At 45.7% G+C, this 21,890-nt stretch overlaps 1 protein-coding gene across 1 annotated transcript in view; it reads left to right on the plus strand.

Moving 5' to 3' along the window:
- The window catches only part of cux2b (cut-like homeobox 2b), an 80,094-nt gene that overhangs the window by 48,599 nt on the left and 9,605 nt on the right, over window positions 1-21,890 (plus strand). Inside the window, exons 4-10 of the mRNA XM_041937965.1 lie at window positions 7,461-7,539; window positions 17,123-17,263; window positions 17,498-17,657; window positions 18,135-18,214; window positions 18,616-18,682; window positions 20,782-20,830; window positions 21,525-21,629. Of these exons, the coding sequence (XP_041793899.1) occupies window positions 7,461-7,539; window positions 17,123-17,263; window positions 17,498-17,657; window positions 18,135-18,214; window positions 18,616-18,682; window positions 20,782-20,830; window positions 21,525-21,629 (681 nt within the window). The remainder of the gene's footprint in view (window positions 1-7,460; window positions 7,540-17,122; window positions 17,264-17,497; window positions 17,658-18,134; window positions 18,215-18,615; window positions 18,683-20,781; window positions 20,831-21,524; window positions 21,630-21,890) is intronic.

Here is a 21,890-nt window from a genome sequence, read left to right on the forward strand (position 1 = left end):
ACGATGAATGAAATCGGCGAATCTGACAGGACAAATGATATGCCGTGTTTGTCAGGAACGCCGGGTAAGGGGCCCGTTTCGTTGTTGATGGTGCCGCCACCAACGGCGGGCTGGTCTCCGCAACTTGGAACCAAATTACCCACAGAGCCTTCCTGCGCAGGGCCTACCTGAGATCTTCCTCCGAGCCCTGCAACTGACAACGGCAGATTTATCAAGCAAATAATGGGCCTAATTTCTGCACCATGTGTTTCCGATCCATCTTCTGTTAGCAACAGACGCAGGGTTGTTTGGCACACTTCAAGTCGTCTCCACAACGATCCGTTCCTCCGTCAGCTGCGCTCCTCTAGCCGCGGTTCAAGGCTCGTTCATCAGTGCTGCTCTTTTTAGCGGATGCGGCTTTGGCATGATGTTCCTCCATGCCGAAACAAAGGCAGCGCTGACACCTGTAATTAATTAGGCTATTATGCATTTCGCAATGATAATTGCCTCACTGGAAAGTCACCAGCCTTCTAAGAGGGAGAGAGAGGAGAGGTGGATGTAGAACGCTATCCATCATAGTGGAGCGCTCTCTCCCTCTCTCTCCCTCGCTCTCCCCTCGTGTCATGCTGTCTCACCTTGACTAGTGTAGGCAGGGCTAGAGAAACACTGTCAACATGTGTCTGAGGGCGAGATATGCAGCTGTGCCTCCCCCTTGCCAGGGCTGCTCCACGAGCGCCCTGCCAGGGTCCATCCACTCCAGGGCTTTAGCTCGCATTGGCACAGTTACCCATGACACCCCATCTGTTGTAGCTTTGTTCACTAGGGCAGTACAGCACCGGGATAATGGGGGCACTTTATTTTTATAATTAGCCCTTACCTACACTTCTCCTCTCTCTCTTTCTCTCCTCTTAACAGCTCTGAAATCTAGTCCAGGTGCACTCATGACTACTTTTCACAGCCCTCCCTTTCAGCACATCAACCGGTGCCTTCATCGTAGCCTCAGCACGCCCCCGCTCCCTCCCATCGTGCCATGATAGATACTTTTCCAGCAGACACTCTCTCCTCAAGGTTTAGGTCATTCGCTGCATCAAACGTTTGAAAGCGCGAGCTCAAAGAAAATGACAACTCCTATCTTTTGAACTACAAAGACGTTCAGAAAAGATTTGTTTTCTTCCCTCCGTTTGTCTCTCACAGGCTCTTGACTTTGACTTTGCAGCGACTTTGAGATGTTAGCGCCGAGGCTGGCGCTTTTGAGTTTTGTCGAGGGCGGGTAGCACAGCGCTTCTGCCGCCTGTTGATGGTGAGGGGGACCCAGAAGGCACCTGCTGCGTAGTGGAGACAGCCGGCCCTTTGATCTGGGTTTAATGTCGTGCCATGTTCTGTCTCTCATGCTGCTCCATGTGCCACGTCTGTTGGGATTACGTCAGCTCCACCTTGATCTATAGAGATCTGCTCTCCTCTCAGCCTGGGTCATTATCGGCATTCTCCACTGGAGCGCTGACCCAAGGTCTCACTCATTTTGTCTTGTCTCATATTCAAGATATGGCATATATCTTGATGAACCTTTTTCCTCTCTGGGCTTAGTAATGTAGTTGTGTCAGTCCGTTCATACACCACTTTGGTCCGAATGAAATATCACAGTAACTCTTTGATGGATTGCAATGCAATTTTGACATTCATGGTTCCCAGATGATGACTCTTTATGACTTGATCCTTGATGGCCGTGATCCCCTGACTTATAATTAGCACCACCGTGAGTTGACATTTGGGAAAATGTCTTGACAACCGTTGGATGGATTACCGTGAAATTTGGCACACACATTCATGTTCTCCTCAGGATGAATTGCAATAACTCTGGTGATCCCCTGAGTTTTCATCTAGCGCCAAGATTGCCTCAAAATTTATGTATATATACAGTATATATATTTGTTTTGACAATATTTATTAATATTAATACTAATGGTTTTTCCAAAGCTTTCGTTTACTGAAAAATATCTGAAAAAATTGGTGACACTCCCATCAGCTTCAACTGTACTTTGCGCATAATGCTAATATGCTAATTCACTAAACTAAGATTTTTCAACATGGTCAACATTACACCTGCTAAATATTAGCATGCTAGCATTGTCATTGTGAGCATATTTTCATGCTTATGTTAGCATTTAGCTCAATGCAGCTCGCAGAGCCTTAGACTCATACCATTTTTTAATGACTTCAAATGCAATAATAGTTGCACAAACATTATATGAACATTTTTCCGACCTACTCTTTGGATTAATTGGGTATGAAACCTATACTGTTATATATGTTGTATTTGGTGAATATTGTTGATTTCTGCTTCCATTCCATGCCACTGAGCCTCTCCCATACATAAGGCCTCCATGAATTGAGTTGTATTTTCACTCTGAATTTGTCACGAGTGCTACAGAAGAGTATTGGTCAGCTTTGGCTGTTTATTTGGCTGAGATGGCACCTCTGCAGAGGCAGAGTGGCGTCAGTCCGTTGTGAGCGCAGCGCGCTGACTGACAGGCACCGCTGATTGGAATTGACGTGGCGACGAGATGTGTGTCAGTGCTCTGACTGCTCATCTCGCCGGGCATCCAGACGCGGCCACGGCCACGGCCACGGCCATGCTGCTACCACCGCTCCGAGATGGGTGTCACCATGATTAAATCTCCCCTCAAGCAGTCTGTGTGCAGTGTGCATCTGCGTGAGTGCGACGTGACATGTGTGTTTGCATGCTCCCAAGTTCAAGTGCGTGCCTGTGCGTGGGCGTGCGTGCGTGCGTGCGTGTGGGTGTACACGGGTCTCTCACCGTCCAGACTGTGTTGCAATAGTGTTTACCTCTGCCCCTCTCCTCCACCCACTCATCAGTCACTCCACACCAACTCATCTCTCTCCTCCCGCCTCTCCTCTGAACCTACACTCAACACAAAACAAACGCCAGCAGTGACAGCTACAAAAGTGCTGGGTGGCACATCTAAAATATGATCTTTACCCTGCTTCTGAACAGAAAAATGTGGTTTTGCATTTGCTTTTTTTAACATACAGATCACATATAAAGGAAAGGGAAAGCTGCTTTGCAGATTTCTTCCCTGGATTGTTTATACGATGCTACAGATGGTCAGTGATGCAGGCATTCCTGTGGCCAGTCAGCTGTTAAGATACATCTTTTAATTTTCCTCAAAATCCAATCTAGTTTTAAATATTTGCCTTTATTTAATGGTTTGTATTGGATGAGATAAGGAATCATATTGCTGATGAAGGAAAATGTATACGCAGTTCAGTGGATTCCAGAGAACTGAAAAATCAGTTGAATAGAGTAAATTCCAAACAGTGTTTTCTTGTATGGCTTTGAAAATCACAGCAGTAATAGAAATGAAGAAAATCACGTGTCACAAAAAATGCTCAACATTCTCCTTCAGCTTCTCAAACGTGAGTTGATGTTTTGTATAACTAATGTTTAGGCCGTTAGTCAAACAAAACAGGCTATTAGAAGACATCATGTCAGGCTCTAGGAAGCTGAGACTTGCCTTTTTCCAGCTATTTTTCTTCATTTTCTGACATTTTATAGGCTAATTGATTAACCGGTTAATGAAATAATATTTGATAGATTACTCGATAATGAAGAGAATTGATAGTTGCAGCTCTGCTCTGTTATTATACCTGACTTTTAACGCTGAGTGTTACAATAGATTGAATACACTTCTCTGTGAGTTGGTATGGTGCTTTACTCTTCCAAGTTTCCAAAAAAATGTGTACCAGGAAGGGATAAATATTGGTGAAAATATTCTTATTTTTTATGCAAGTGAAAAAGCTATTACAAGGAACTGTGGAAAATTAGATTCCCCAACGCAGGGCCAATGGTTGGTAATTGTTGAAGAAATCTTTACAATTGAAAAAGATTTCAGCAAGAAAGTAAGCTGAGAGAAAAAGGGGCAGACATTACACAAGGCTCTAAATGGTGACAGTGAAAACGTGGGGGCGACTGTAGTCAGTTATTGGAAATGTTTTACCAATAAAAATTAGATTTAGATTTCAGTCCAACTTAACACAAGATAGCAGTCGAGCACTGACCATATTTCCCCTCATTTTCTCAACACTTATATTAACACCAAGGGCTGAAAGTTTGTCAGGAATCCAGTGGATTCTTCTGGAAGGTGTTGTGACAAGCGGTGTTGCGGTGGTGGTGGGCTTCCCACTGTTTTGTTCTAATAAGCATGGAGCGGGATCGGGGTTGTTGTGACATCCTGTCAGCCTGTGGGCTGGACTGGCGCTCGGTGAGCAGCACAGTAGGATGGACTCCCTATGATTGTACGCTGACCTTTGCATCATGGGGAAGATGACAGGTAATTTAGAGGCCTCAGGGACTGTGGAACCATGCATTTGCTGTCCCCAAACCACCCACAACACCAACCACATTCACCTTGAGATGGAGCATGTATCCATGAGCACGGCGCACACACACCCACACACACACATGCAAAAAACAGGATGGAATCACACGCTGGGTACAGGCACAGATGCATATACAGACACGCTCCGAGCGTTCGCACACTTATTTGCACGCACGCACAGTGCAGGATCTGCCTCGACACTCACCCGACACCCCCATCATCGTCACACACTCTAATCACCTGCATCATCACAACCCATCCTCAAACAACCAAATCACAGGGGGTGGCAAACTGGTAAGGCAGAGGGGGAAAACGATGATTTAGAGTGATAATTGCATAATCACCAGTTGTGATAATTGTAATTGATGACTGCATAATTGCTAATTGCGCTCTTTATGGGAACCTCTCCTTTTCCGTTGTCTCTCCGTCTCTCCCTGTATGTCGCTCAGTAGCCCTTCACTCTGCTTCCTCCACTTCATTCCAGATTTGCTCTCTCCTCCTTCATTTCTGCCTCTCTCCTCAACACATGCTAGCTTGTTCTCACATACACACACACACACAGAGACTCACTAGCGGGTACTGTAAGTATTCTCAAAGGCTTATCAGTAAGTATTTCCCAGCAGCCCTGTCCCAGAGGCTGCGTTCTGCCCACTCTGTTGCTGCGTGAAGAGTTATGGAGGAGCGCTAACAGGTTTCCTTTGTCTCTCTCCTGCTACTCTGCCCCGGGCTTTACTCCTGCTTGTAAAATCAACCTGTGGCCAAGCCCATTCCCTCGGTAGCCATATCCTTTATCACAAAACGGGTGGAAACAAAGAATGTGCTGTGAGCCGGAGCCAGGGCCAGAGCCATATCTCGCATCCAAAAGAGGCGAAGAGCTTTGCCAGTTGTAGTCCTTCCTCGAGCCGTACCTCTCTGTGCAGTGCTCGTATCTGCTCGTATCTGTTAGTATGAGGCTCCTGGCTCTGGAATCCAATGTGCTTGGCTGGAGGTGGATTAGCATGGAGATGAAGATGACTCCCCGATCAGCCCGTATTATGCACGACACCTCAGAATGCTTTGATGATAGGAAGGGTGGGTTGTTGGGGGGTTATCTATACGCATAGCGGGCGCTAACATGTGAAGGCGTCAGGCAGGCGTGTGATTGATGTCTCTGCTAGCGTCTGTAGGCAGGTTAATGGTGTGATTGTGGAGGTAATCTCCGTGTTCTCTCGTTAAAGGATGATGGAGGGCCAGGAGACCCTGCGTGTCTCTGGAAGATCGAGCCCTTGCTTTTGCCTTCACACGATCTCGGGCTTTTTGCATATGCAGCCGGGAGCTTCATTTGATGTGCGGTATATGCTTCACAGGAAGTCAGGCCAGTTAGCAGGCTGGCAGTGAAAAGTTGATGACTAGCGGGGGGTTCAGCCACCCTGCTGTAGTGGCCATGCACTTGAGGTGTAAGCGTAGGTTGATGATAGTTTGTCTGGTTGTCACGAAGTGCTGTTGGAGCTTAGTTCATTGTCACATTTAAGGGCCGAGGTTTGTTATTGGCCACAGGTGACACTCACGGTCACGAAATTGCTTCTGTTCATAGTGAAAACGAAGCAAACATGAAAGCAGTCTCTCATCAGTGAGGGTAAAGCAAACCTTAGCTGAACCAACACGGCTTGTTGACATGCTCTTAACCCACATATAAAGCTGAAAACAGTGTTTTCACGCTCGGACCGTTTGTGAGCGAACATGCCAACATGAACGTCATGTCCTGGAAGGACAGGAGAGGGGAGGTTGGTGGCCAGGGGGGGCAGATGGAGTTTGGTGGGCGGGGGGCTTAAATTGGGGTATAGCTGAGTGAAACAACAGCATAGTGTAGCAGGGAGCTGGCTGAGAGCTGCAGACTATTGCATCTGTATTGATTGGGCTCCAGCCTTTTCCATTTTCCATGAACTCCTCTGAGCTGCTCCAAGTGGGAGTGATGGGGGGGATTTGCTTGATCTTTATGATATTTCTTTAAACATGATGCTGTCGTTATACCTCCCCGGGGAGGACGCCAGCCATTTCCAGTAAATCAAAGGCTCTCCGTCTCCCTCGATGTTTTCCACACACCTTATTTATAACCCCACTAAACAGCCCCAACACACCGCCGCCTCAACCACCACCACTCTCATAAGTGTTTTCAGCCTTTGCGAAATGGATGTTTTTTTCAAGTGAGGAGCAGCCTGGCTCAGCTCTACCGCGCACTTGACCCTCCGTTGCGGAGTCTATTGAGTCGATCCGACAGAGGCTGTAATCAACAGTGACAGAAATGACATAGACAATAGATGACAATAATTTGAATTCCATCTGCTCTTGGAGTGGGGGGTCATTTGGACGAGCCTGATCTGATTTAGCGTTGCGGAGCAGAGGACGCCGAGACGCAACTACAGTGCGTCCTCTGACTTGCAAACAGGCCTCAGGTCTTAGCGGGAGTTGGGAGCTGGGTAACCCACATACCCACTAGTGCAGGTGCCCTCTCCATGGGGCCAGGTGGTGGCTAATTCACTTTCTTTGTCCCTCCTAATGAATCGTTAATTGGTTTGCATCCCCCGCCGAGTCGAGGATAGCAGGTGCCGAGTGCTGCTGGTGATGGAGGCCACTGTCACTGGCGAGCCTTCTTGCACACACCAGCACCTACATTTAACGGGCCAAATGTCACCTCGCAACATGCAGCAGCTTGGCAGTTAAACAGGCGGGATGTGGTCATAGTGTATGCCTTGTTTCTCTAGTTGTCAGTGCTTATGTAGAAACAAAGCCTTTAAATTAGTTGATTTATGCACATGCTATGCACTGCACAGTCTCTGCTATACAGGTGTGACATGTTGCGTACAGTGCGTGTACAAGACATGCAGGAATGTTTGTTTCATTTATCGGAAGGCTGGTGGTGAGGTTGACCTTTCCTCTGCATACTATTGATTCATTGTTTGCTGTTTAAGATTTTAAGCGTTTTCTGGTCTGTGTAAAATCATCACTTTAATACCTGAAATGTAAATATGTTGTGCAGTGTGAGTTCGGCACATGCCAGGATTATATCCGTCGATGTTTACCTTAATGGCGTCCTCTCCCCTGCAGGTGGTTGCTCTGAACAAGCGCAGTAAGGAGGCCGAGTCTGCATTCCTGGGAATCTACAAACAGCTTATCGAGGCCCCAGGTGAGTCTCCCACTAAGACCAGAGATGTGCATCTTCATAAACAACAGGAGCAGCAGCAGCAGTATAAGCTCCACACTCACACACACTACTTTTAGTATTATCTTTCCCCCTTCAAATATCACTTCCTGGAGATCAATTCCCCATCAAACCTTTAGCACTATCACTGGGCCAGCCTTGTAAGTATACACACAGAAATGCATCATGTATATATGAAGCAACATACCCAAACCAAAAAGTAATTTTCTAGCCATAGATAGATATGGTGCAACAGCACATGGATGTAAGATACATAAAACGCTATACCCTGTGGCTCTTATCTATTTTTCAAAGTCTGTGCTCTCAGAGTGCTTTCCAAAACTCTGCGTGAGGCCACTTCAAAACCCAGCACTGGTCCTTGAGTGTAGCCTGGCTGAGGAGCGAACACATCCTTGAGGAGCTCTGCTGTTGATTGTGGAGGGCCAATTAAAATCCCAACTGAAGTCTGGCTCCGTGTGGAACGCAGGCCTGATGAGGCCAATGGGGGGAAAGGGAGAGAGGGGCAAAGACAGTAAGTTAGAGCGGAGGAAAGACATATTGTGTGTTTATTCAGTTGTTATTTCAATGCCAGGGCACATGTACTGTGTTGCTCTTTGTTGCAGGAGACGGCAGCAAAACGCGGCCCAATCTCAGTCTAGATCAGAGAAACACTTGTGGCAGGAGTAGAGAATGCTGTTTACAGATTCAATGAATACAAGATAAAAGTCTGCGTCAGAGAAATAGCGACGGCAGCAACTGACTTTTAAAGGTCTCCATTTTTCCTTGAAGTCCCCTGCTTGATATTGCGCCACCACACACACACACACACGGACACACATACACACACTTTGAATGGAGTTCTTTACTTGATAAGAAATACCGTTCTTTGAAGATGTATTCAGTTTGATTTTTCTCACCTATACCTTTTATATCAAGGCCTTAATTCAAGCCCCGAAGCGTCTTGTGGGATATATTTTGTCATGAACGCCTCTCAAGTAGAGAGCAGAGTCAACTAGGAGTTGTTATGTTCAAGAACAAAGACTTTGAAATAAAAAGAAAGGCCACTGTCAGCCGGCATCAACTAGTACGTCTAAGAAAAAAAAACGAGAGTAGCTTTTGTTTTCAAGGTGAATAATAATTTTGCTGCTCGGTGTCTGTCACACAGAGTCTGAATGTGTGGTCATTATATTGAGTATACAATAGTAGACCTTCCTGTGTCAGGTTACATCAGGTGACGTAACACAGCCAGCCTCCTACCTCCATCTGACCTTACCTTTACAAAGGGAGTCTGTTTCACTGTATCACTGGGACTCACACAAAGTGAAGCCACTTCTATTCTTTCTCAGCAAAGGTCAGAGAGTGCCAAACAGTGCCGGGCAAGCAGCCTGAAAAATGGAGGGAATTACTCATTACTTATTGCTCAAAAAAAGGTAATAACATTACTCTGATAATCACTTGACAGCAAGCGTAGTAACATTAGTCCCACATTACTTTTCATTATGCAGCCTAGTTACATAAACGGTGCCTTCCAACCACTTCAAACTTGCCACTTTTCTATTGAACATGGTTGGAAGTAGACAACGAGACACTGTGGTTTAACAAGCTGCCAGATTCCTGCGTTGAGGTATTCACTGAGCTAGCTTTGCCCAAACCCAGCTCATTCCTGAATACAGGGCTTGCTAACACAAACCAGTCAGCTAAGGTGACATGTGGATGGTGTATTCCTCCCCTTTTTGGCTGAGGCCAGCCTCCCCGCACCTCTATCCACCGCACCAAGCTAACATGTCCCAGTACAAGTCTGTCAAGGATGGTTTAGTAATTGGGCACAGCAGGCCCCAGGATCACTTACGGCCCCGATATCCAAGGTCTATGGCAAGGAAAATGACTTTTGGTCATTTGATTAAGTGCAAATGTGGGCTGCCAGAGCACAGTATAAAATAAGCTTCACCTTATCATGTGGCCATCTTAAAGAGGGACCCTGTGTCAAAATCAAATGTTTTGACGCAAATTATTTCATTTTGGTACACATTCTTTAATGATTTTATGCTTAATTGAATAACCAAGAACAGAAAAGCTACAGAACAGGAGCATCAGTTTGTCTCTGGGTCTTTGGGTGATTACTGAAGCTGCTCTGTGCAGTCATCTGTGTGCTCTGGACTACATTTTCACACCATAGGGCGTACGGGGTCAATCAGGGCCCAAGAGCAAATTGTCGCCCCAAGGGGCCATTATAAGTTGATCTGCAGCGTCTGTACTGAACGCACAGAGAAAAAAGCTTGTTCTTTTATGTCTACCCAAAGCAACACAGAGCACTTTTCTGCACACAACTGTACACGTGGCAACAAAATCAGACTGATGACTGAATAAATGAATGCATGTTAGTAAAGATGAAGCCTGTCCACGGCACCACCTTCCCAATCACCAACGTACGTCACGCAAAGTACGGATGGCGAGCTATGATTGGTCAGCGTCCAACATGTACCGTGTTTTTCAGCCAAGTCACAGCAACAATTTATGAGTCACTGATTGCCTAGTCTGACATGGTGACGATCTTGAAAGGCAAAAATATCGCGTTGACTGACCCCGTCATTAGGCGCCTTCATTGCCAGATCTCCCCCCACGCCTCTGGCTGCAGCCAAACAGAAGCCAGACCATTGGGAGAATTTCCGTGTCGGGCCCTTGCAGTATCTGCCATCTGTGAGGAGGGCCTACAGTATCCTGTGCCTGTTTGTCACTGTACATCTTGCTGCTGGTGTCCAAGGTCACAACAGCCCCCCCTCCCCTCTCCTGCCCACCCCTCGCTAGAATGGATGACTCCAGGTACACCGGAGGACAGTCATTTGGCTGTGGCCCCACTTCATTTCTCTCTGCCCCTCAAACACAACAGTGAGCTTCCCCACCATTCCCCCAACAAATGCTACAGCTCATGTATTTTTAATCTTTTGACAGATGCAATTATTCTTTACACGCCATGCTCGTTAATCTTAATGCAGTTATTACTATTCATTGCAGGAGGTTTTTTTTTCCCCTCCTATTATTTCATTTGAAAGTGCCTCTCTCTCAATGTGTGTGTGCGTGCTCATTTGTGTGCCCGACACTGAGGCCTTCAGTCCAATCAGAGCAGGCCAACAGCCGAGATAATGAATGCAAGAAGCGAACAAGGAAAGGAGGGGGAGGGGCACGCGCAGCAGCAGCTCAATATGTGACCTGTTGTATCTGGCTATCATTAACATCTGGTCACATATCAGTTATCCACTTTGCCTTGCCCACTATCGAATACAAATAACATATCCGCTGCATTTGTGAGATTCCAGCACGATAGTGTTACACTCTGTTAATGCAAACTAATGCTCCTGTTCAATGGCAACTAGAATGCAACAGTAAACTCAGAACAGAAATAACTTCTTGATGCAAGTGATTGAAGTGTTTTTTTTTCTCTCTCCTCGTGCCTTTTATGAGGCCCCTAAGCCGAGATGTCAATCCACTGGAGTGTTTCATTAGCGTTCTATGTTTTGATTTGCCTGTGACATCTCCCCATGCTGTGCACTGTAACTCCTACCCAGTCTGGGGCTTGAAAGAGGCCTGTTAACAGTGTTTCCCTAACAATGTTTATATCACCTCCGCACGGTTTTGATCAGTGCAGATAAACACGTCCTGATCACTGAACGCTGAAAAACAGTGGCAGCTTCTGCCCGAATTCATCGGTTTCCCAGAGATGCACCTTGCTTCCTCTCCTCCTCGCCGTCTCCTCCTGCTCTTCTCTCATGGAGTGTGTGAGTGTGCGCGAGTGGCGTTTGAACGTCGGCGTTTGTTGCCACCTCTGTGAGAGCAGCGAGGCCCTGTCGCCAGGGGCGTAGCCCTGAGACTGACGCTCCAGGTGTTTGCTCTTCCTTGCCTCCTCTCAGTACACACACTCCTCCCTCAGGATCCACCCCGCTCCCTCTCTCCTTTAGAACACGGCTCCTTTTATCTGAGCGGGGAGCTCACTGAGAGTTTGTGAAGATTCTGATCTGAATACACCCTACTAAGTGTGTGTGTGTGCACGCCGGGCCTACGGCATGTCTGAGGTGTGTGTGCGCGCCTCGATGCATGTGTGTGTGCGTCAGTGGAAATGTTATGGCAACAGTGCTTGCTAGTGGTGACCACCGGTACTGCGGAGCAGAGCACAAGCACAAGCAGCTTTTTGTCACATTAAGTTGCATGTCTTCCTGTTATACGAGAGGGTCATAAGTGCCTTACATATTCACATCAGATGTTTCCCAGGGCTATGAGATTATCAGAACAGAACGTACTGACCTCAGTAATTCACAGTCATTCAAATGCATAAAGAATAGCTGTCCTTCCTCAACCCTTCATATACATAAGCGAGCACCAGTGAGAGGGGCCTGCAGGGCACAGCAAGCTGGCTTTATTGTAATTTTGCAGCTGAGTACCTACAGTCAGAATGAGAGCGGAGAAGGAGTGCCATGTGCGTTTGTGGCGGTCTGTCGGAAAATAACGACGTATAAAACCTGATGGAAAATGAAAGCTCTCTGGGCGGGACGAGATTATGCACAAGTGATTAATAAGAGCAGTAATAAACAAAGGCCCAGGAGATGTTTGAGGTGCTTAATAATGCATTATGTTCATAAAAGAGCTGGGCCTCTCCAACTGATCCCTGTGGAGTAGGAGACCCCAGAGGGACCAGGAGAGAGTGTGCTCTTAAAAGACAGCAACTGTGTGTGTGTGTGTGTGTGTGTGTGTAGGAATGTCTGTGTGTGTTCGTGTGTGCGTGTGTGCCTGCCTGAGAGCAGATAGGATGTAACCATGGGATTCAAAAATGTAAAGGCAATAGGCTGGTGTATTTGATGAGGTTAATTAATAGTGATTTGTATTACATGTCTCATAAATAAGAATGTGAGGTAGGCTGTTTTATTTTTTGTCGAATTTCAAGTGAAGTTTGGTTTGTATGTCATTGGCGCTTCTTTCTTCGCTGAAGCATCTCATGTTAATTTTAAATGCTATCTAGCTCTGGCGCCACTCTTTGTTCTGAGCTTTAAAATGTGTTGGTATTGATGTCATTCCTTCTCCGTCCTTCAGTCTGTCAGACAAAGACATGGAACGGCGATGAAAAAGAACAGGTTAAGAAGTTTCTCTTTCAGCTTTGTTTTGTTCACACACAAAAGCCGCCGCTTCCCACTATCATTTTTTTTTCATTCAACCCATCTTTTTACTTGAGTATTTTCTCATTCCTTCTCACATCAAGGTAAAGCGAGACTTCAGTTTGCTATCTGAATATCAAATGCTCGTTGGCTTAAAATGCACCATAAACACAAAAGTCATGTTTATGAATTTGTTGCACACAGTTTGTGTTTCTTGCAATCAAAACTGATCGTTGTCAGGTTGAAGAAAAGAGTTTATCCTACATACCTTATGTCACTTAACCTTACATTGTCTGTGAAGGCTGTGTTCTCCCGACGCAGTTTTGGTTCTTGACAATATAGAAACAATATTACAGCAGTGTTACTGTTTGTTGCAGCAGCGGCAGAGCGTGTTTGTGGACCTTGAAGTCCACTCAGAGGAAAAAAAACAAGACTGTTTTGAATGAAAAGAAAAAACCTTGGAGCACAGCCTTGTAAATTAATTTGTTCGTGTTGTATGATGGGAACACAGCTGGCCTCATTAACATGCGCACAACAAATAATTATAGCGTTTTTTTTCTCTCTTCAGCCAGCCAATGCTTGGCTAATGGGCTTGCTGGGTTAATTATGTCAGAGCGTAATTACACAGGGCCCAGGGAGACATAATGGTGCACCCTGCTGCGCCCACACCGCCTAATGATGGTGTATTGCTGACAGGGCCAAGACGGACCGCCCCGACACACCTGCTTGTCTTGGCGCACACCACCCTGGTCCACCCCCACCCACCTAGACACACATCCTGAACCTGTGCACTGTCCTCCGCGGTGCCACCTGCAGTCTGCTGAGCCGTCCAGCGCCTGACAGGCTTTGGCTCCAGGACTGAAGGCTCCCCCAAATACAGTAACTGCCTCCCGCTTTGAGATTCTGTGCAATAGCACAGAAACAGCAACGCGGTGACCACGAGCAAGCAGCTACAGGGTGGCAGCCTCATTATGGCTCAGCCAAGGTGATGAAACTCAATATCAATGCAGCTGAGAATGTGCAAAAACAATTAAGTCATGCTATCGTTTGTTGGCTATTAGCAAGTTAAGGTTCATCACAAGGGTCTGATTTTTATAGTTTTGGCCCTCTCTTCTGCTACTAATGACATTATAATTTGTAACTTTCTAACTTTGAGAACGCACACGCATCAAGGTGCAGACCTGTGTGAGCTTCAATGCAAGGCCATCAGAACCATCACTACACCGCGCTTTAACCAAACAATTTCCTTAACTTGCCTTCATCCAGTTTCCTTGTATACAGTTCATGACCTTGATCAGTCATGTATAGATCAATTATTTGATATACTTTTTACAAAGCACAGTATTGACTCCTGGTGGATGCAGAAAATTAAAAAAGGAAACGAACATGACCATAAATACAAAATATACAAGCAACTCAATTTTTCAATAAAAAGCAGCGAGCTTTACTCTTTCAGTGTCACTTTTTCAAACTCATATTTCAAAACACAGTCGAGTCAGACCCCTCCATCTCTGAATATGGATAGTTTGACTCACAGGGAGTAGGCTGTTTGTGTAAGACTCCCTTTCTGCTATATGCGCGTTATCATTTTCAAAGTCCCCATCGCTACGTGAAACAACTTCCGAGCTAACAATCTACACGCTGGAAATGGTAGGTTTTGACGACCATTTGGATCGTGTGATAAGGAATTCCTGCTCTTATCACAGTCGACATACCCGGCGTATTACTGTTTTATGCGGCTTTCCTTTTTTTGCGGGTTTGTAGCCACTTTAATGCCAGGACTTGCCTCTCTACATGCACCACCAAAAAAGATCCCAACACTGTTTTCCAAGTGTACCTTCACTGCACTGCCCAAGACTATTGTGATTGGTTGAAAAAATGGAAACAAGTAATTTTTTCCCTCCATGGCAGAATGATATCGGTTACAGCCAGACCTTTGTCCACCGCTGACACAGTGCTAAAGCAAAGTGTGAAGATAGATCTGGCTTTGTGAGACTAGAATGCACAACCCTAGCTCATTTCAAAGGCAGTCTGTACCTTTACCTTAACACACAGACTATATCTTAATTTTACTTCCAAATAAATGTGTTATAAATCTGCTTAGACTGACTGCCCAACCTGCCTGAATGTCTGACTGCTTGAGTTTCTTGCACGCTTGGACTTGGTTGCAACAATGTCACCATATTCCCAGACATATGCAATTACTTTGGCCAGTACAATGTTATTACAATTGATAGAAATGATGTTCAAAGCTACAAAAATGTGACTCAAGTCATAATAAACCATTATCATCCTTTTAACGGTGGACATTGTGCCCTGTCATCGTTGGTGTTGTCACATTATTGAACCTCTCTGCGTCATTCTGCTGTGATTCCCGCAGAGCCGGACCTGCATTCACCAGAGAAAATGATGCATTCAATGTCCCGTGATTTATTAGTTTAAACGAGCTGCTGTTGCCCGATCAGTTATCATAGCAGACATCCAATCATCTGCGATTAAGATAAGGAGCAAATTAAAAATTGAACCGCTAATTTTGCTCCGAGAGTGATGTGACTCACCTGATGTACGTAATGCCTCGTCAGCTGTGTCATATTTCTCGATTACCAGGAATGTGAGCGGTCGGGCGAGCGCTGAATTCCTCCTCCATTCCAGGTTTGATTTGGTGGATTTACCGTCAGAGCTGCTCTAAAACGAGGCTCCGCTGCTTCTTATTAGCTGCATCAATTAGTAGCTCTATTTTCCAAAGTTATCAGCAGTCTTTCTGGACTCTCCTTCGGTAACTGCAGATCCGGGCCCCTCAGAGAGTAACCCTGCTGCTCTACTTTAATTTTGTATACAGACTTAAGTTATATCCCTTCACTTTAAATTTGACTTTACTTTACTCCCCTGCCACTGATTGATAATCCTGGCTTGTCCATGTGTGAGAGATCCCTTACTATAATCTCTGTCCTTTGATCATTAAAAGTTGAAAGGATATATGGGAAAGAGGCTGATAAAGTGATTTCTGTGACAGTGGGTCGATGGAATAGCAGTGCTTTAAGTCATCCTGTTTGTCTTAGAAGAGCTGTGCTCTTAATAGTGATGTCCCTTGTGACTGATGCAATATCTCCACAGTTGGTGTAACAATGAATGCAGACAATGCTCGACTGTAAACGGTCCTGGGAAAAATAGCTCAATCAATTAAATGGCCCAAAATGTTTGTCTGATGAAAATGCAGATATGGCGAGCTGCAACGTGTGGTCAGGATTTCAACAAATTGCACACTGCAGAAGTTTTGGCCCTCTGATGAGCGTTTAGTTTCGTGGCCTGCCGGCTCAGAGTTTGCATTCTCTCTGTGGCATCTGGCAAAGTTTAAACGTCTGTGGCTCCAACTTCTTATGAAAAGTCACTTCAGTCAGTGCCCATACTGAAGAAGGGATCCAATTGGGTTCCACACAGAAGTCTAAGATGAGTGGATGAAAGCTGTGGGAGAAAAGTTTGTGCAGCAAAGCAGCGATTTTCCTCCTCTTTTAGAGTTTTGAAGGGCTGCAGTGTGCGTGTGTGTGTGTGTGTGCGTGTGCGTGTGTGTGTGTGTGTGAGAGAGAGAGAGAGTGGGTGAGTGCATGTGTGTGCGCGTGGCTCTACATCTTGCCTCCCCCCTTGTCAAGGAGCTCCCCTGAGCTTCCCTCTCTGTGCTTTGGCACTAGAAGTCACCTCCTTTGGTGTTCGGCAGGCAGGTACACAACAGGAGCAGCTCTCTCTCTCTGAGCTGTTGAACTTTTCGGGAGGGGAAGAAAGGGAAGGGGAAGATTAAAAACAGCCCTGTGATGTGGAGTGCCGAGCTGCCTCCTGAGAATTCCTGGCATAATAATTTAAATGATCAAATGATACAGAGGAGACTTGTTAGCTGAGAAACAGCCTCCTAGTTGGCCCCATGGGCCCGGTGCTGCCGCGCATGCATTGCAAAACAGCTCCTCTGTTGTGCTAAAGAATCCCGCTTTTTTTTTTTTTTTTTTTACCCCCTTTTCAGGAGCAGACTTTTTCTACACTTTGCCAAGGTGTATACTTGGGACTCAAGACTCCGTCACATATTCATGGCAGTCTTTTTGTCTTCTTTGTCATTTATCAGCACGTGGGAAGACTCATTAGATCTGATTTCTGTACATGTGAAGGGTCGGAACAGCGCTCGTGTCATTAGGTCCAGCCTGCGAATTTTTCAAAGGCGTCTGAGTGGGGAAAGTCTAAGAGTCACTCTTTGGAAAGAAGTCTCAGTGGAATAGTCTGCCTCTGTTGAAACTGCGATGCAGAAAACTCTGTAATGTGCTTTACAGGCAGCGCACACAGTAAAACAGCTATTTTGCTTTTTTTGAAAAGTCGGAGTGTATGGATATCACGTGAATCTGAAAGGAGTTCTTTCTACAGAGATTTGTTTGCCTCTGTTTTCACAGATCCGGCTCCTGTGCTGGAGGCCTCGCACACCCTGGAGGGAAGGCTGCAGCAGCTTCAGAGCTCGGCCCCAGACAGCGAGGCCCTGGTACGAGAGATCAGCGGGCACTGGAAGAAACACCTGGAGTACCTTGAAAAGACAGGTCTGGCCAGAATCCTCTACATCAGGGAGCACTCCCACTTGAATGCTTTTTTAAAATTTTAATGCAGCGCTGTAGTGGCTGCTATTGTACATCTCTGAAAGTTCTGTAAAGTTCATTTAAATGTACCAAAAAATATGAAAGAAATATGAAAAATGGTCTGATAAATTATCGTGTCAGTATCAGATCACGCAGCTGATGTTGAAGAACTCATGCCAGCCTTTTACATCCTTAAAGAGCACTCAGAGGACGGTCCAGCAGTCTCAGGGGCAGCAGCGACAGAGGAGACCCCAAAATCCAGCTCCCCAGCCTCCCTGATGACCCCCAACAGCACGCCGGCTCCCAGGGCCCCAGGCTCCCCACAGCAGAACTACCAGGACGGAGCTGAGGGCCGAGGGTGAGAACCAGTGAACCACTCCCTGCCTCTGACTGACAGTCATTAGAGACTTACATCTGGTTTATATTGCCTGCATTAAAAGAGACGAATGAAGCCTCTTAACCGCATGTGACACCCAATTCCTACAGCACAAACCTCTGCTTACAATGACTTAAGTCATTATGTTAGGTCTTGTAGGCATTTTAATACTCATTACGGCAACATTATTCAACTTTTAATGATATAAGAATAGATTAGAGGGTCATTTGTCTTGTGTCTGTAACCCTGCACAATAAAGCTTAAATGGGATGTAGTGAGAAGTCTGCAACAGCAGCTGGTGAAAAAAGAAAACCGAAGCTGAATGTGCATCAAATGAGGCTTCAGAATACACCTAAAACACAGTGCTTCTGTTACGTTTAAGTCTCTAAGTAGTTGAACACATTTTTCTGTCACAATGCATAAAGTTGCACATTGTAGCAAGTAGTTCTTTTCTCCCAGGGAGGAGGAGGAGAGCGCCGATGTTAGTTTGGCTGGCAGACTCTCAGAGGCCGAAGAGAAGATCAAGGTTCTGCATTCATGTGAGTGGTTTAAACACTGGCACGTACCGCAGCTGATAAATTTAATTTCAACCTATTAAAGAGCCACTGAATGTATAATTGCTGTATGGTGCCCCCTGCTGAAACAAAGACGCCCCACTGCTGCTTTGTTGACATTACTATAAGTTACATCCAACACATTTTTGAATGAAATTTGGTTATCGCCATGTGTAACAGTTTGATATCAGCTGTTCATTAACTCCTTGACTGTTAATAGTGGCCCCACGTTAGCTATGTTTGAACTAAAACAGCCTTTGCGTATGGAAAATATATAAATACATCCAAAAGTATACCAGCAAATACATTCAGTGATGTAGCTCTAAGGTGGATGTTAGTGTGTTTTTTACATAAATATCTGACTTTGCATGTCTGCCTGTCACCAGCTTTGAACACTGCACAGACTGAGCTGTTGGACCTGCGGTGTAAATACAACCAGGAGATGACCCACAAGTAAGAGTCTGCCTCAGATCTTACATTTAATGCTTATTTCACCACAGTTCTTACCATAACCCACCCCCCACGCTGTGGTAGTTACAAGCTGCCACCTCTGTGGCCTTCCTCGCTGGTCCTCATTGTACCAGTCGAAGTGCTGAAGCTGCTCTTCTTTATTTTGCCGACATAAACTCATGTCCAGCGTAGAGCTGAGGAATGCCATTGTAAAGGCAGAGAGTGAGAGTGACTCAGCCACTAATGCAGGTCGATGAGAGAGGTCTGTGTTTGCCTTCACTGGCAGCTGGGCCTTGACAGCCCTCAAGAAGAATTGCTCCATTTAAAGATTGCTTCAGAAAACACTCTACCTTGTCCTGGTCTTTGAGCGCAATGTATCCACCGCACGCCTGAAATGAATCTGAGCTTGTATGAAGGATGTCGATAGACATTCAAAGTAAACACTCCTTTGTTTGGGTTGTGCTCCAGAGCACAGTCAGCCGCTGCTAATGGATTTTCTCCCAGGCTTAATCCATGGCACAATTGAACTGATGTTTCTAGACCCACTGCCATCCATTTTGTTGGATCGGACACATTTTCAGTTTGGCCTTACCTTTCGTGTGCAGCTGCAGTTTGAAAGTCCATCTCTGTTGTGTGGTTTGTCATACAGTGTGTGCGTGTTTGTGTTGTCCTGGTCTCATTTCTCCGGGCTGACCCCAGAGCTGCAGCTCCAGCTATCCCTCCCTGACCCTGAGTGTCTGAGCGCCGGGCCGGCCTCTATAACTCTCTCTGACTGTTTCCTCAATGTTGATAAGAAAGACTATTTGTCTGCTTCGGCGTGTGTAGCTGAGCAGGTAATCAATACAAAACATTTTCCGTACTGCACAAGTTCATTAAACGTGGAGCTGACACCTGTTAGTGTTTGCTGTCAGCGGGGCACCATCTATCCTGGCCTTATTGATAGGACCAGGGCATAGCCAAGACCCTCTGAAACCAGCGCTGCACCACACAACGCTGATGATCATTAATGCCAAGAATAGGTTTGGTTTGAGACAGTCTGACCGTCTGACTGATTCCATGTCTCACTATAGAAATATTGGAGTCTTGACTTTTGCTTGCGAGTACTCATGACACAATGATTCTGTTGGATCACTAAGATTTTAGGTAATTATGCAGCCTGATGTGAGACAATGGGAGCAGTTGAGTGCAAACATGAAAGAGAATAAAGGTTCGGCTGAATGCGATTTGTTTAATGTGGATTTAAAAAGTCTAGTATGTTCTTTGAACACATCTTTCTTTTGGTAAAAAGGACCAGCGTGTCCCGAAACTTGAGAAAGCTACGTATGTGCTTATTTAAATCAATCACAGCATCCTCGTTAATTCATCCCTATCTACCTTTTGAAAATCAGGTCCCATGTGTGCAAAATGAAACTGTTGAACTTCAAACAAACCTCATGAATAATCCTGCTGAGCTTCTGTTTAAATTAGACTACTCTGATTGTTAGATGTATGGAGGCAAGTTGGAGTTCTGAGGATATGAATCATACATACTGTACATCCACTGGCCACTGCTTCATGTCAGCGGCACTAAGTTTCTCACTGTCTGGGATTTTTAATGACCTGCAGAGGAGTTTCTGTTCAACTTTTTATGCTCAAATTACACTGGGAGGCTTTTTCAAGCAGGTTTTGATATTTGTTCGTTATCTTAATATGACATGTAATTAATAATAATAACAATAAAACAGATGATCGCTCTGAATATTGCTGAAAAGTCAGGAGTAAAAGGGGATCCACTTCTTTGGTTTGATTATTGGAGTCGACTATTATACGGCCTTGGTTCAAGTCTGAAAACTCTTTATTTTAGGTCTTCCTGAAGTGTATGAAGTGTATGTGGGGAAACTAGAGATTACATTTACTTTTAGAGCATCGGCCTCTTAGAAGAAGTCAGCTGTAACTGTCCTGTTTTATTTTTTTCATTCATATTTTCTGTGTTTGCTGTTTATTGGAGAGCGGGAGTAACTCCTCGGTAATCCTGTGGCTCTGTGTGTGTGTGTGTGTGTGTGTGTGTGTGTGTGTGTGTGTGTGTGTGTGTGTGTGTGTGTGTGTGTGTGTGTGTGTTTCAGGGCAGAGGAGGTTGACGCCGTCATGGCAAATCTTGAAAAGGCAAACCAGGTGAGTACAGTCTTCCTCTGCACCTCGCTGATTGAGATGCTCCTTCGTTAAGGTAATCATTCCTGTAATCAAGCCTCGGCTTTAATTAGACTCCCTCCGTCCTGTGCCCCCCCCCCCCCCCCCCTCTTCCTCCCACTTCCACCACCCCTCCCCTGAGTGCGTGATTAGCGAGTGTAAACCTGAGCCCCCGTCGGTGGGCGTGCTATGGCAGCATGGCTCCACTCAGCAGAGAACGGGAGACTGCGGCGTGCGACTGATGCCGGAGTGCCAAACGCCAGGGTTCTTAGTTATCTCACTGCCTTGATTGCTTCCTATCCTGGCGATGCCTCTTTTCTCCTGCTCCTTTCTTCTCCCCTCTGCTTTTCTCTCTCGTGCTCTTTTTCCTCACTCTGCTGCTCTCTGCCAGCAGCTCCTAGATAAATGTTCTCAAAATGAATCATTAATTAGCAGGCCGGGTGTGACAGAGCAGGTAAACAGTTTGGGGAATAAAGTGGGCAGACTAAACAGCCCCCTCAGCAGAATAGACCGCGGCTGCACTCGCCTGCTCGGGCCCTTGCTCAGGTTTTCACGCGGCTCTAAATTTTCAGAGCCTCCTTTGATTTATGTATACGCTCTCACCTTGATCATCTAATTAGCCAATTGATGTGGCTGGTGTAGGAAAACTGTAACGCTGTGATACCATGTCCGTGCACAGAGAGCTGAAACGGCCCAGAGGGAAGTGGAGAGGCTAAAGGAGCAGTTAGCCAGTGGCCAGAGTGCTACCACGGGGAGCTGCCATCCAGCAGAGGGCACTAGCAGGGTGAGAATAATGTCTCTGCATCTGTAGCATGCTTTTTGATTTTTGGCCACATCTAGGCACAGTTGGAATGTAACTAAGTATATTTACTCGAATATTGTACTTAGGTACAATGTTGAGATACCTTTACTTAAGTGATTACTTCCGTTAGATGATACTTCGTACTTCTACTCCAGTACATTTCTGAGAAAATTGCACCTTTTACTGCACGACATTTACGTGACTTTGCAGATTTTACGTGCAAATCGTGAACAATTTCAAAAT

This window comes from Chelmon rostratus, chromosome 5 (assembly GCF_017976325.1).
Source record: "Chelmon rostratus isolate fCheRos1 chromosome 5, fCheRos1.pri, whole genome shotgun sequence".
Lineage (NCBI taxonomy): Eukaryota > Metazoa > Chordata > Actinopteri > Chaetodontiformes > Chaetodontidae > Chelmon > Chelmon rostratus.